The sequence below is a fragment of the Gorilla gorilla genome, chromosome 20 (genome assembly GCF_029281585.2).
Source record: "Gorilla gorilla gorilla isolate KB3781 chromosome 20, NHGRI_mGorGor1-v2.1_pri, whole genome shotgun sequence".
NCBI lineage: Eukaryota > Metazoa > Chordata > Mammalia > Primates > Hominidae > Gorilla > Gorilla gorilla.
This window is the reverse complement of record NC_073244.2, coordinates 8,901,058-8,916,702: the sequence shown is the minus strand read 5'-3', so window position 1 is coordinate 8,916,702 and position 15,645 is coordinate 8,901,058. Positions and strand designations below refer to the sequence as shown.

General features: G+C 50.0%; 2 protein-coding genes and 1 long non-coding RNA gene across 3 annotated transcripts in view; 1 reads left to right on the top strand and 2 right to left on the bottom strand.

Moving 5' to 3' along the window:
- GNA15 (G protein subunit alpha 15) overlaps positions 1 to 1,854 on the bottom strand; it is a 28,080-nt gene extending 26,226 nt beyond the window's left edge. The window contains exon 1 of the mRNA XM_055371213.2: positions 1,292 to 1,854. Within this exon, the coding sequence (XP_055227188.1) occupies positions 1,292 to 1,436 (145 nt within the window). The 5' untranslated portion in view covers positions 1,437 to 1,854. The remainder of the gene's footprint in view (positions 1 to 1,291) is intronic.
- On the top strand, positions 1,345 to 15,620 carry LOC134757752 (uncharacterized). The gene is made up of 4 exons (XR_010132192.1): positions 1,345 to 1,419; positions 11,620 to 12,018; positions 15,080 to 15,347; positions 15,540 to 15,620. It is a non-coding gene; the product is annotated as an uncharacterized lncRNA (long non-coding RNA).
- Positions 6,426 to 7,894, bottom strand: LOC101130013 (large ribosomal subunit protein uL29). The gene is made up of 3 exons (XM_063701538.1): positions 7,858 to 7,894; positions 6,999 to 7,144; positions 6,426 to 6,671 (listed from the first exon to the last, which is right to left on the bottom strand). Exons 1-3 carry the CDS (start codon positions 7,892 to 7,894, stop codon positions 6,426 to 6,428), a joined length of 429 nt encoding a protein of 142 aa, XP_063557608.1.
- Positions 15,621 to 15,645: the final 25 nt, after the last annotated feature.

Below are 15,645 nucleotides of genomic sequence, written 5' to 3'. Positions count from 1 at the left end.
TGGGTTCAAGCAATTCTCATGCCTCAGCCTCCCGAGTAGCTGGGATTATAGGTGTGGGCCACCATGCCCAGCTAATTTTTGGTTTTGTTTGTTTGTTTATTTGTTTGAGACGGCGTCTCACTCTGTCGCCAGTCTGGAGTGCAGTGGCATGATCTCAGCTCACTGCAGTCTCCACCTCCTGGTTTCATGCAATTCCCCTGCCTCAGCCTCCCGAGTAGCAGGGACTACAGGCGCACACCACCACATCTGGCTAATTTTTGGTATTTTGGTAGAGATGGGGTTTCACCGTGTTGGTCAGGCTGGTCTCGATCTCCCGACCTTGTGATCCACCTGCCTCGGCCTCCCAAAGTGCTGGGATTACAGGCATGAGCCACCATGCCTGGCAAATTTTTGGTATTTTAGTAGAGACGGGGCTTCACCATGTTGGCCTCGCTGTGTCTTGAACTCCTGACCTCAGGTGATCCCGCCCGCCTGGGCCTCCCAAAGTGCTGAAATCACAGGCTTGAGCCACCGCACCCAGCCAGAGTTCAGAATCTTGAACCGTTACTGACGTCGACTCCCCCATCTGAAGCCTCCGCATGGAAGCCATCACCCTGTTTTGTTTTCTCCTAGATAATTCTTGTTGCCAGAATTATTTTATCTGCTTATGAGTTTACAGACTAAATGTCTTGGCTCCTTCACAGGAAATGAGATCCAGGAAGACAGAAATATCTTCCCCTGTTTGGCTGCCTCATTCCTGGGAGCTACTCAATAAATCTTAAATGAAAGAATAATGAATGAATGAACCAATGAACCAATCAATCCATCCTTTCTAGCCCCCAAAGGAGCCCTAGACAAGCCCTCTCCAGCCATGGCAGGGAGGTAAAGGTGAGAGGGAGCGTCCTGGTGAAGGAGAGGCTGGAGCCGGCCCCTCCCTTGCGGGCGGGCTGGCCAGAACGGGTTGCACACCTGAGCTCATCATTCCCTCGCCATGACACAGACAGGTAGGGCGTGCTGGGCCTGCCCGGCAGGGGCCCGGTAGAGCCACGTCTGCTATTGTGTATGCCCCACGCAGTGGACAGGCCTGGGCCCCTGGCCGCTGGTCGCACATTGGACAAGGAACTTGGCTTCTCTGAGCCTCAGTCTTTCTCATCTGGAAAATGGGTTCCAGGCTCCCGATTCCCTGGGAGGAGGCGAGGGCTCCACGATGCCAATGTCCGACCTAGCCTGATTCTTCTCCTTGCCCCGACACCCCTGCCGGCTGCCCACCGCCCACTGCTCACCACCCACCGCCCACCGACCCTGGACTCACCCAAAAGCAGCAGCTTCAGCTCCCCGCGGTCCTGCTTCTTCTGCTCCAAGAGGATCCTGTTGATCTCCTGGTCCACCCGGGCGGCGGCCTTCTCATCCTCCGTCAGGCACCAGGGGCAGCAGCGCCAGGTCAGCGAGCGGGCCATGGTGCGGTGGCCTCAGTCGGCACCGGGTGGCATCGCCCCCGGGCCCCTGCTGGCCAGGGCAACCCCCAGCCCAGCCGGCCCTGGAGAGGGCTCCGGGCAGCCGGGTGCGCAGGGAGGCTGCCTTTTTCTTGGGGGTCACCCCCCAGGGACCTAGACTTCCTTGCCTGGAACACCCAGGAAGCCCGGCTCGGCGGTGGCAAGGCTTGAGTGCTGGGAACAGGGTGGGGACGGCAGGAGGTGGGGAGGCCAGGGCTCCCCGCCCACCTCCAGACCTGCTCAGACCCGGCCCGACAGGTTGACGGTGAAGGGTGCCGGGAGAGGGTGAGGTGGGGGCCCCAGGGAGGGCGGGGCGGTGGCGGGAAAACCCCCACCGCAGACCGGGTCCTGTGTGACCAGCAGGGCCCTTCTTCCTCCTTCTGGAGAAGGGGCGGATTCTCCTCAGGCTTCACCCGGAGCTGTCCCCCTCCTCGGAGCCAATCAGGAACCGTCAGACCCGTGCTACTGCTGATACATTATATATACATCATATATATATATGTGTGTGTGTGTGTGTGTATATATATATATATATTTTTTTTTTTTTGAGACAGAGTTTCACTCTTGTTGCCCAGGTGGGAGTGCAGTGTCAGGATCTTGACTCTGCAAACTCTGCCTCCCAGGTTCAAGCAATTCTCCTGCCTCAGCCTCTCGAGTAGCTGGGATTACAGGCATCCACCACCACGCCGGGCTAACTTTGTATTTTTAGTAGAGAAAGGGTTTCACCATATTGGCCAGGCTGGTCTCAAACTCCTGACCTCAGGTGATCCACCCGCCTCGGCCTCCCAAAGTGCTGGGATTACAGGCATAAACCACCACGCTTGGCCCTTCTGATATATTTTTAAGAAACAGCTCAGGCCAGGTGTCATGGACTGTTTCCAGCGACTCTGCCCTGACCTCAGGTGATCCACCCTGCAGAGGTGGGCGGCTCGCCTGAGGTCAGGAGTTCGAAACCAGCCTGGCCAACATGGCGAAACCGTGTCTCTACTAAAAATACAAAAATTAGCCGGGTTTTAGCTCACATTAGCTGGTTTTATACTCACATCACCCTGTATAGTTACTACTGTCATCCCTGTTTGACAGATGAGGAGGTTGAGGCACAGAGCAGGGGAGTGACCGGCGGGGCTGGCACAAGGCAGAGCCGGGAGCCCATCCCTCACCTGCGGGGCCCCAGAGTCTAGACGCCTACCAGGCAGATTCCAGGCAGGGCCATCCCTTCATTGTGCGTGCATTCATGGAGCGCCAACTGTGTACCAGGCACGGTAGCCAAGAGACACAGATCCCAGACCTCCTTACCTAAGGTTCTAGTTAAAGAACAGATAATAAAATAAACTTTGGGCTGGGCCGGGTGGTTCACGCATGTAATCCCTATACTTTGGGAGGCCGAGGCGGGCGGATCACAAAGTCAAGAAATTGAGACCAGCCTGGCCAACATGGTGAAACCCCGTCTCTACTAAAAATACAAAAATTAGCCGGGCGTGGTGGTGCATGCCTGTAGTCCCACCTACTTGGGAGGCTGAGGCAAGAGAATCGCTTGAACCCGGGAGGCAGAGGTGGCAGTGAGCTGAGATCGTGCCACTGCACTCCAGCCTGGCGACGAAGTGAGACTCCATCTCAAAAAAATAAAAAATAAAAGAATAAAAAATTTGGCCAGGTGAGTGTGGGAGCTCACATCTGTAATCAAAGTACTTTGGGAGGCCAAGGTGGGAGGATCACTTGAAGTCAGGAGTTTGAGACCAGCCTGGCCAACATGGAGAAACTCCATCTCTACTAAAAATACAAAAATTAGTTGGGCATGTTGGCACGCACCGGTAGTCCCAGCTACTTGGGAGGCTGAGGCAAGGGAATCACTTGAACCCCGAAGATGGAGGCTGCAGTGAGCCGAGATCATAACACTGCTCTCCAGCCTGGGCAACATAGTGAAACCCTGTCTCCAGAAACAAACAAAACAAAACTCTCCCTCTCTCTCTATGTATGTATATACACACACACACATATACATATATATATACACATACATATATATACACAATATATAGACACACATACATATATACACATACATATATGTATATACACATACATATATATACACAATATATAGACACACATGCATATATACACATACATATATATGTATGTGTATATATACACATAAAAGTATACATTTTAATATACATATATGTATATTATACATAAAAATATATATGTGTGTATATATATACACACACGTGTAAAATATATGTATTTTTTAATACACCTGAGCCCGTTGGATGGTGAAAAATTCTGCCAGAAAAATTAAGCAGAGATGTTGTTGGGGAAGGTTCAAGGTCGTTGCTCTAAATGGATCAACAAAGGTCGCACAGACAAGTGATATTCAGGATCAGAAGTCAGACAGGCAGATCGGGTGTAAAAGGGACTTTGGGAGTGGACCTCACTGGTCAAGGAGATCTTCCCAATGAGTGCCATGAGGCCGCCCTGACCTGATCCCTCTGGGACTTCAGGGCCCTAGGGGTGGGCTGGCGGCCGGCAGCTTGGCAAAAATGTTGCTGCTTCCTAGGTACTCAGAGCCAGAGTGTTTGGGTGAAGATTCCCCACCCCCATTGACAGGCTGTAGAAAATTCTAGAAAGTTCTGGATCAAAACTCTCTTCCCCAAGAGATACATGTAATTCTTGTACTTCGGGGGCCTCTGGTCCCTTTACAGATAGGGCAAGGCTCAGAGAGGGCGAATTACATGCCCAGGGCCACACAGTCATTGGCAGCCACTGTCCCCACCTCCTCCCAGACACCAGGGCTCGGTGACAGCCGTTGACGCAGCTTCACCAGCTCAGCACAAACGTGTGGTTTTCTCCACTGTTGATTCATAACGAATGGCAGATGGGAAGTACGATAGGGGCCCCCGTCTGGTCACTGGGGCTGGCAGGTGCCATCTGCCCACCCAGCCACCCACCTTCCCGCCCCCAACCGGATAGCAGCAACGAGGGGCAGTCCCACCCAGGACAGGCAAAGAAACGCAGAAATAGGTCGTGGCCGTGCAGATCTTCCAGGGTGGTTGAAACAGAAATGACCAGCAAAACTGGGAGACGAGGCTGAGCCACAGGCCCCACAGGGTGAGCCCAGGGGGCCACTCTCCTAGCATCTCCCTGCGGCATTTTTGGACAGGATACCAGCACCCGCCATCTTCACAGCCTGGACCAGGGTGGCAGACCCTCTGTGGCTCCCGCTGGCTTCAGAATTAATGAGCCGGCTCCCTGGATCCAGGGCCCAGGCTCTGCCCACTTCTCCAGCTGCTGAACAAACCTCCCTTGCAGTTCCCTAAACGGGCTGAGCTACTTCCTTGCCACATGCTGAGCATTTGTCGTGTATTATTAGCTCAGCTGGGAACACCAGGGTGAGCTTGTGTGTGTAGAAAATATTTCTTTCAGAAAACACATAAAACCTGAATGTATTACCTAATAAATTGTTGTGAAGCCGGTATCCACAGGATCCACTGAGGCCAAGACTAAGGACATTTTCAGGCCGGGCGCGGTGTCTCACGCCTGTCATCCCAGCACTTTGGGAGGCCAAGGTGGGCAGATCACCTGAGGTCAGGAGTTCAAGACCAGCCTGGACAACATGGTGAAACCCCGTCTCTACTAAAAATAGAAAAGTTAGCCAGGTGTGGTGGTGCACACCTGTAATCCCAGCTACTCGGGAGGCCGGGGCAGGAGAATCGCTTGAGCCTGGGAGGTGGAGGTTGCAGTGAGCTGAGATCGTGCCACTGCACTCCAGCCTGGGCGACAGAGCAAGACTCTGTCTCAAAAAAAAAAAAAAAAGACCTTAGCCCCACAAACAAAGACCCCTAGTGTTTTCCTCATAGTAATCTCCACCTTCCCAGCAGTAACTATCATTCTGACTTCTGTGGTATTAGTATTTATTTCCGGGTTTGGGGGGTATTTTTTGCTAATAAGATTTATTTCAGCTGGGCATGTTGGCTCATGCCTATAATCTCAGCACTTTGGGAGGCTGAAGTGGGAGGATTGCTTGACCCCAGGAGTTCAAGACCAGCCTGGGCAACATAGACTCTATTTCTTTTTTTCTTTCTTTCTTTCTTTCTTTCTTTTTTTTTTTTTTTGAGACGGCGTTTTGTTATTGTTGCCCAGGCTGGAGTGCAATGGCTCGGTCTCAGCTCACTGCAACCTCCACCTTCCCAGTGAGACCCCATTTCTAAAAAATAAAACAAAATAAATTAGCCGGGGGTGGTGGCTCATGCCTGTGGTCCCAGGTACTCCAGAGGCTAAAGTGGGAGGATTGCTTAGGCCAGAGAGGTTGAGGCTGCAGTGAGCTATGATTGAACCACTGCACTCCAGCCTGGGTTGACAGAGCAAGGGTCTGTCTCAAAAAAAAAAGATTTTGTTTTTAATTGTCTAAATTTATGTAGCATTGTATTTACTTTCTTTGGTGTATGGTTCTATGAGTTTGTTTATTTATTTATTTATTTATTGAGACGGAGTCTGTCTCTGTCACCCAGGCTTGAGTGCAGTGGCACGATCTCGGCTCACTGCAAGCTGAGCCTCCCGGGTTCACGCCATTCTGCTGCCTCAGCCTCCCGAATAGTTGGGACTACAGGAGCCCGCCACCACGCCGGGCTAATTTTTTGTATTTTAGTAGAGACGGGGTTTCACCATGTTGTCCAGGCTGGTCTCGATCTCCTGACCTCGTGATCCGCCCGCCTCGGCCTCCCAAAGTGCTGGGATTACAGGCGTGAGCCACCGCGCCCGGCCTGGTTTCTATGAGTTTTAACAGCTGTAGAGATTCGTGTAAATTACTGCTATAAACAGGATACAGAATGTAGTTCCATCACCGGAACAACTCCCTCCTGACCGTGGATTGGCTCTTTGTGGCTGTGTTTTTTGGTTTTTGTTTGTTTGTTTGTTTTGGTGTTTTTTTTTTTTTTCTCAGCCAGCTGTGCTTTATTGACAACGCGCCACTCGGGCCTTGACCGCGCACTTCCGCATTGGGGACAGCTGCTCGCTCTGCTGCTGCTTCTCGATCGTCAGGTTCTCCTCGTGCTTGCTGAGCGGGCGGCGCACGGCGCGTGTCTTCTTAGGCCGCAGGTGCAGGTGCTTGTACTTCTTGCCCTTGTAGAATTTCCCGAGGTTTTCTTTCTGAGTCTGGTTAATAACCGTGAGAACACGGGCAATGGATTTGCGGACGACCTGGATCTTTTTTTTTTTTTTTTTTTTTTTTTTTTTTTTTTTTTTTGAGACGGAGTCTACCTCTGTCGCCCAGGCAGAAGCGCAATGGCGAGATCTCGGCTCACTGCAAGCTCCGCCTCCCGGGTTCACACCATTCTCCTGCCTCAGCCTCCCGAGTGAGTAGCTGGGATTACAGGCACATGCCACCACGCCCGGCTAATTTTTTTGCATTTTTAGTAGAGACGGGGTTTCACTGTGTTAGCCAGGGTGGTATCGATCTCCTGACCTGGTGATCCGCCCGCCTCGGCCTCCCCAAAGTGCTGGGATTACAGGCGTGAGCCACCGCGCCCGGATCTTAGGGAGCTTGGAGGCCGCGCCGCCCGTCACTTTGGCGACGCGCAGCTGGGACAGCTCCACCTTTAGGTCGTCCAGCTGTTTCAGCAGCTCCTCCTCCTTCTTCCCGAGAAGGTCTTGGGCCTTGATCTTGGCCGTTGCTGCACAGGCCGCCGCCGCCGCTCGCTCCGAGGGAAATAGCTGTTGCTATGTTTTTTATTTTATTTTTTGAGACAAGGCCCTTCTCTCTGGCCTAGGCTGGAGTGCAGTGGTGCAATCATGGCTTACTGCAGCCTTGACCTCCTGGGTTCAAGCGATCTTCCCACCTTAGCCTTCTGAGTACTGCGCACCACCACCATCTAATTTTTTTTTTTTTTTTTTTTTGAGAGAGAGTCTCACTGTGTCGCCCAGGTTAGAGTGCAGTGGCACGATCTCAGCTCACTGCAACCTCTACCTCCCAGGTTCAAGCAATTCTCCTGCCTCAGCCTCCCGAGTAGCTGGGATTATATGTGCGAGCCGCCGTACCCGGCTAATTTTTGTATTTTTAGTAGAGACAAAGTTTCCGCCCTGTTGGCCAGGCTGGTCTTGAACTCCTGGCCTCAAGTGATCCACCTATCTCAGCCTCCCAAAATGCTGGGATTACAGGCGGGTGCCACCGCGCCCGGCCCTAATTTTTTTATTTTTGTAGAGATGGGTTTCTCTGTGTTGCCTAGGCTGCTCAGGAGCTCCTGGCCTGCCACCTCAGCCTCCCAAAACGTTGGGATTACAGGCGTGAGCCACCGCACCTGGTCCAGAAAGTAGCTTTTGAGACTGGCTTCTTTCAGTTAGCATTTGCGATTCCTCTGTGTTGCCGAGTGTATCAGAAGTTCGTTGCTTTGGATGGTCCAGTGGTATTCCTTGTGTGGATGCATTCCCCTTTATCCAACCGTGAGGGGCGTTTGGTTGCTTCCAGTTTGAGGTGATCATGAACAGAGCTGCTATATACATTCGTGTACATAGTTTTTTCTTTTTTTCTTTTCTTTTCTTTTTTTTTTTTTTTTGAGACAGCGTTTTGCTCTTGTTGCCCAGGCTAGAGTGTAATGGTGTGATCTTGGCTCATTGCAACCTCCCCCTTCCACGTTCAAGTGATTCTCCTGCCTCAGCCTCCCGAGTAGCTGGAATTACAGGCATGTGCCACCACGCCCAGCTAATTTTTGTAGTTTTAGTAGAGACGGGTGTTTCACCATGTTGGCCAGGCTGGTCTTGAACTCCTGACCTCAGGTGATCCACCCACCTCAGCCTCCCAAAGTGCTGGGATTACAGGCATGAGACACCACACCTGGCCAATAGTTATTTTTGTTGTTGTTGTTTAGCTGTGGTTTGTTATAGATGCCCTTTATCAGGTTGAGGAAGTTCCTTTCTACTCCTAGTTTGCTTAGAATTTTTATCATGAATGAAAGTTGAATTGTATCAAATGTATTTTCTTTATCTATTGATATGATCATGTGGTTTTTCTTTAGTCTGTTAATATGGCAATTTATATTGACTGATTTTCCAATGTTGAGCTTGTCTTGTATTCCTGGGATAAATGCCACCTGGTGGTGAGGTAGTTTTCTTTCTGTATATCACCGGATTTCATTATTTCACTTGCTAATATTTTGTTAAGGATTTTAGTGTCCATGTTTTTGAGTATACTGATCTGTAATTTCCTTGTACTGTCTTTAATTTTGGTATCAGGATAATACTGGCCTCTTAAAATGAGTTGGGAAGTATTCCATCCTCTTCTATTTTCTGAAACAGATTGTGAAGAATTTGATGTTATTTTTTCTTTAAATGTTTGATAGGATTCACCACTAAAACCATCTGGGCCTAAAGTTTTATTTTATTTTTTATTTTTTATTGTTGTTGTTGTTTGAGACAGAGTCTCGCTCTGTCACCCAGGCTGGAGTGCAGTGGCATGATCTTGGCTCACTGCAAGCTCTGCCTCCTGGGTTCACGCCATTCTCCTATATCAACCTCCCGAATAGCTGGGACTACAGGCACCCACCACCACGCCCAGCTAATTTTTTTCGTATTTTTAGTAGAGACGAGGTTTCACCGCGTTAGCTGGAATGGTCTTGATCTCCTGACCTCGTGATCCGCCCGCCTCAGCCTCCCAAATGTTTTATTCTTTAGAAGACTTTAACTTCAAATTCTGTTTCTTTAATACATATAGGACTGTTCAGGTTTTCTGTTTCTTCCTGAGTGAGTTTTGGTAGCTTGTGTCTCTCGAGAAATTGGTCCATTTCCTTTAAGTTGTCAAATTTATGTGCGTACACTTATTTGTAGTATTCCCTTATTATCCTTTAAATTTCTTTAGGGTGAGTAATGATATCCTCTCCTTTGTGCCTGTTGCCGGTAATTTCTTCTTCTCTCTGGAGGGTGAATCTAGACTAAAGGTTTATCAATTTCATTAATTTTTTTTCAAAGAACCAGCTTATGGCTTTATTGATTTTTCTATACTGTTTTTCTATTTTTTATTCCATTGATTTCTATTCTATTATTTTCTCTTTAGTTTGTGTTTAGTTTGCTCTTCTCTTTCTAATTTCTTGGGAGTAGAAGCTTAAAATATTAGACCTTTCAGGCCAGGTGCAGTGGCTCACAGCTGTAATCCCAAAAATTTGGGAAGCTGAGGCAGGTGGATCACCTGAGGTCAGGAGTTCAAGACCAGCCTGGACAACATGGAGAAACCCTGTCACTACTAAAATACAAAAATTAGCCGGATGTGGTGGCAGGTGCCTGTAATTCCAGCTACTCAGGAGGCTGAGACAGGAGAATCACTTGAACCTGGGAGGCAGAGGTTGCAGTAAGCCGAGATTGCACCATTGCACTCCAGCCTGGGCGACAGAGGGAGACTCAGTCTAAAAATATATATATATATATTAGACCTTTCTTCTTTTCCAATATAAGTATTTTAATGTTATAAATATTTATCTAATCACTGCTTTAGCTGCATCCCACGCATTTTGGTAAGTTGTATTTTCATTTCCATTCAGTTCAATGTCTTTTCTAATTTCCCTTGAGGCTTCCTCTTTAACCCCTTCAGTAATGAGTTGCTTAACTCTCAAATATTTAAAGACTTTTCAAATACCAATCATTCTGTTATTGATTTCTAGTTTGATTCTGTTATGGTCAAAGAACATGCTTTGAATGATTTCAATTATTTTATTTTTATTTATTTATTTGAGATGGAATCTTGCTCTGTTGCCAGGCTGGAGTGCAGTGGTGCAATCTCAGCTCACTGCAACCTTTGCCTCCTGGATTCAGGCTATTCTCCTGCCTCAGCCTCCCGAGTAGCTGGGATTATAGGCGTGAGCCACCACACCCGGCCTGATTTCAGTTATTTTAAATTTGATAAGATTTGCTTTGTGACCCAGAATACGGCCTATCTTGGTGAATATCACACGTGCTTTTGGAAAGAACATACAGGCCAGGCACTGTGGCTCACGGCCGTAATCCCAGCACTTTGGGAGGCTGAGGCAGCAAGACTGCTTGAGCCCAGGATATTGAAACCAGCCTGGGGAACTTGGTAAGACCCCATCTCCTCAAAAAATTGAAAAATTAGCCAGGTGTGGTGGCACATGCCTATAGTCCCAGCTACTCAGGAGGTGGGGCAGGAGGATCGTTTGAGCTCAGGAATTAGAAGAGGCAGTGAGCCACTGCACACTCCAGCCTACAAGACAAAACAAGACCCTTCTTTTCAGAGAAAAAGACGAGAAAAGAACATATATTCTGCTGTTGTTCATTGGGGTGTTCTATATAAATGTCAGTTAGGTCAGTGTGGTCGACGGTGGCATTCAGATCTTCTGTATTCTTGCTGATTTTCAGTCTGCTTCTCCTATTGGTTACTGAGAGAGAAGTGTTGAAGTCGTTGAAGTCTGGAAGCATAATTGTAGATTTGTCTATTTCTCTTTTTTTTTTGAGAGAACCTTGCTCTGTCACCCAGGCTAGAGTGCGGTGGCGCAATCTCAGCTCACTGCAACCTCCGCCTCCTGGGTTCAAGTGATTCTCCTGCCTCAGCCTCCTGAGTAGCTGGGATTACAGTCGCCCGCCATTATACCCAGCTAATTTTTGTATTTTTAGTAGAGACGGGGTTTCACCACATTGGCCAGGCTGGTCTCGAACTCCTGACCTCATGATTCACCGGCCTCGGCCTCCCAATATTTCTTCTTTTAATTCCATCCATTTTTGCTTCATATAGTTTGTAAATACACATTTAGGATTAATATGTCCTGCTGGGCATAGTGGCTCATGCCTGTAATCCCCGCACTTTGGGAGGCCACGGTGGGCAGATTGCTTGAGCTCAGGATTTTGAGACCAGCCTGGGCAACATGGTGAGACCCCGTCTCTACCAAAAATACAAAAAATTAGCCAGCCATGGTGGCATGCGCTTCTGGTCCCAGCTACTCGGGAGGCTGAGGTGGGAGGATCACTTGAGCTCAAGAGGTGGAGGTTGCAGTGAGGCAAGATCACAGCACTGCAGTCCAGCCGGGGTGACAAAGCAAGACCCAGTCTCAAAAAAAAAAAAAAAAAAAAAAGGATTAATATGTCCTTTTGGTGAATTCATCCTCTTACTATTTATTATGTAATGTTCCCTCTTCCTTGCTTTTCTTTATAGATTTACAATGGACTTTTTAAATCCTAAAAATCAGCCAGACACGGTGGCTCATGCCTGTAATCCCAGCACTTTGGGAGGCCGAGGCAGGCAGATCACGAGGTCAGCAGTTCGAGACCAGCCTGGCCAACATGGTGAAACCCCGTCTCTACTAAAAATACAAAAAATTAGCCGGGCCTGGTGGCACGCGCCTGTAATCCCAGCTACTCGGGCGGCTGAGGCAGGAGAATCACTTGAACCCAGGAGGCAGAGGTTGAGGTGAGCAGAGATTGCACCACTGCACTCCAGCCTGAGCAACAGAGCAAGACTCCATCTCAAAAAAAAAAAAAATTCCTCAAAATCATGGTGAATTTTTGCCAGTTTTGAACTTTATGCATACAGAATTACACAAAATGAGTTCAGGTACGTCTGGCTTCTATCATTCCACGTGATGTTTGTGTGATTAACTCATATTGTGTACATGGTTGTGGTTCATTAATCCTCATTGTCATAGACTATTCCTCTGGGTGAATAAACTACAATCTATTCATCCATTCTACTGTTGATGGGCATTTGGTTAAATTTCAGTTTGGGGCTGTAATGAATAGGGCAGCTCTGGGCATTTGGTACATGTCTTTTGTGATTATATGTGTGGCTTTCTGTAGGTAAATACCCAATGGTAGAATTGCTGGGTTATAAAGTATTTCCTAGGTATTAACTATCTTTTGCCAAAGTGCATGCACCAATTTACACTTCCAATAACTCCAAGATTTTGCTTTTTTTTTTTTTTTGAGACAGAGTCTCGCCCTGTTGCCCAGGCTGGAGTGCAGTGGTGCGATCTTGGCTCACTGCAAGCTCCGCCTCCCTGGTTCATGCCATTCTCCTGCCTCAGCCTCCCAAGTAGCTGGGACTACAGGCACCCCAGTCACCCGTCACCACACCCGGCTAATTTTTTGTATTTTTAGCAGAGACCAGGTTTCATAGTGTTAGTCAGGATGGTCTCAATCTCCTGACCTCGTGATCCGCCCACCTCGGCTTCCCAAAGTGCTGGGATTACAGGCGTGAGCCACCACTCCCGGCCACCTTTTTTTTTAGAGAAAGTTTCACTCTGAAACCCAGGCTGGAGTGCAATGACACGATCTTGGCTCACTGAAACCTCTGCCTCCTGGGTTCAAGCGATTCTCCTGCCTCAACCTCCCGAGTAGCTGGGACTACAGGCGCCCGCCACCACACCCAGCTAATTTTTGTATTTTTGGTAGAGACGGAGTTTCACCTTGTTGACCAGGCTGGTCTCAAACTCCTGACCTCAAGCGATCCGCCCACCTCAGCCTCCCAAAATGCTGGGATTAGAGGTGTGAGCCACCACGCCCGACTAATTTTTGTATTTTTAGTAGAGATGGGTATGAGCCACTGCACCCGGCCTATTTGTTTATTTATTTATCTTGAGGAGTCTTACTTCTTCGCCCAGGCTACAGTGCAGTGGCATCATCTCGGCTCACTGCTACCTTTGCCTCCCAGGTTCAAATGATCATTGTGCCTCAGCCTCCCAAGTAGCTGGGACTACAGGCATGCACCACCACACCCGGCTAATTTTTTGAATTTTAAGTAGAGACGAGGTTTCACCATGTAGGCCAGGCTGGTCTTGAACTCCAGATCTCAAATGATCCGCCCGCCTTGGCCTCCCAAAGTGCTGGAATAACAGGCATGAGCCACTGTACCCAGCCTCCTCGGAATTTTTAAACAGGGACCCTGTGTTTTCATTTTGCTCCAGGCCCTATGGATTCTGCAGGGGGTGCTGGAGCTGCCTGCCCAGCTGAACAGGCTAGGGCTGTTGTCAGGACCTAGGAAGGACTGGCCAGCCATCAGGGCAAGCTGCCTCAGGCAAGACGCTCACCCTCTGTGCCTCAGTTTTCCTTTTAGGATGGGCAGGGGGCTAGGGGCAGGCAAGGAGCTGTCTGGGGCAACTCCTGCCGGCCACTGGGGACACTATACGCACCTGCGATATCCATGCCGGGCCCAGCTCCCCCCAGCACTCAACGCCCCTTAGCTGACTCACCCACCTCTGCTTCTGCCATCTGGTCCACCCCTATCATCGCCACCTGCACCAGCCTTGTCCCCTGGCTCCCGCCCTCGCCCCTGTCTGTCCTCCCAGCAGCAGCCACCAGAGGCCCCCTGTGAGCACCTGTCAGGTCCTGTCCCTGCTCTGCCTGCGTCCCTCCAGGGCTCCCACCTCCCTCTGAGGATAAAAGACCAACCCTCTCTGCCCTCCCCCCTCCCTCTCTTCCCCTCCGTCCACTCCAACCACACGGGCTGCTCCTCCAACACACCAGGCATGGTCATGCCCCAGGACCTTTGCACAAGCTGTGCCTCTGCCTGGCTCACCCTCAGGCCACAGCATGGCTCCTTCCCTTCCCGTCTCCCAGGATGCTACTCACACACCACTTTATCAGGCTTTTCCTGTACAGTCTACCAGGAACAGCCCACCAGAATCAGCCACCATTGGCTGGGCGCCGTGGCTCACGCCTATAATCCCAGCACTTTGGGAGGCCAAGGCGGGCGGATCACCAGAGGTCAGGAGTTCGAGACCAGCCTGGCCAACATGGTGAAACCCCATCTCTACTAAAAATACAAAAATTAGCTGGGTGTGGTGGCGGGCGCCTGTAGTCCCAGCTACTCAGGAGGCTGAGGCAAGAGAATCGCTTGAACCCAGGAGGCAGAGGTTGAGGTGAGCTGAGATCGCACCACTGCACTCCAGCCTGGGTGACAGAGCTAGACTCCAACTCAAAAAAAAAAAAAGAAAAAGAAAAGAAACAGCCACCATCTCCCCATCCTGTCCCACTTCCCTGCTCCATTTCTCTTCCTAGGTGAAGTCGTGCTGGTAAGTGCCACCTTCTCCGCTGCACTGTAGTATCTGGGGCAGCATCGGGCACAGCAAGGGGCCTCAAGGCCTGATGGACAGGCCTATCTGACGGACAGGCCTATCGGACTCAATGAAACTGAAAGAGGATGTGGGGAAATCGCACCCTTGTGCACAGCTGGCGGGATGTGACATGGCACAGCTGCTGTGGAAAACAGTCGGGCAGCTCCCCCAAAAATTAAAATAGAGGCCGGGCGCGGTGGTCCACGCCTGTAATCCCAGCACTTTGAGAGGCTGAGGTGGGAGGATCATGAGGTCAAGATGGAGACCATCCTGGCCAACATGGTGAAACCCCATCTCTACTAAAAATACAAAAATTAGCTGGGCGTGATGGCAGGCACCTGTAGTCCCAGCAACTCAGGAGGCTGAGGCAGGAGAATTGGTTGAACCCGGGAGGTGGAGGCTGCAGTGAGCCGAGATCGCGCCACTGCATTCCAGCCTGGCGACAGAGCGAGACTCCTCAAGGTGCATCCAACAAAAGAAAGACCAGAGGACCCAGCAATGCTACCTCTGGATGCACACACGAGGACAGACAGGAGGGACTCAAACAGAATCTTGCACACGCAGGTGCACAGCGGCACGATTGCCAACAGCCACAAGGTGGAAACCACCCAGACGTCCATCGATGACAGATGGATCAACACAGTGTGGCCCATCCACACAGTGGAATATTACTGAACCACAAAAAGGAAGGGAATCCGGACACGGGCTTCAGCGTGGATGCACCTTGAGGACATCACGCTCAGTGAGAGACGCCAGAGACACAGAAGGACACACCCCGCATGGTTCCACTCCTAGGAGGTCCATAGAGCCGTCAGATTCATGGAGACAGAAGGTAGGATGGGGGGTGCCAGGGGCTGGGGAGGGGGACGGGGAGTGTTTCATGAGGACAGAGTTTCAATTTGGGAAGATACAAGTTCTGGAGAGGATGGTGGTGATGGTTGCACAACCGTGTGGATACACTTAATGCTGCTGAGCTGTGCACTTAGAAATTTGTTATCTGTATTTTACAATTTTTTTTCAAAAGGAAAAAATAACTGAAGGAAGGCTGCAGAGGTCCCACATCCGCAGCTTACAGAAACAGCGGCCCGGAGGGCATGACATCCCCACAGGTGCCCTGGAAGGTGAGGGGC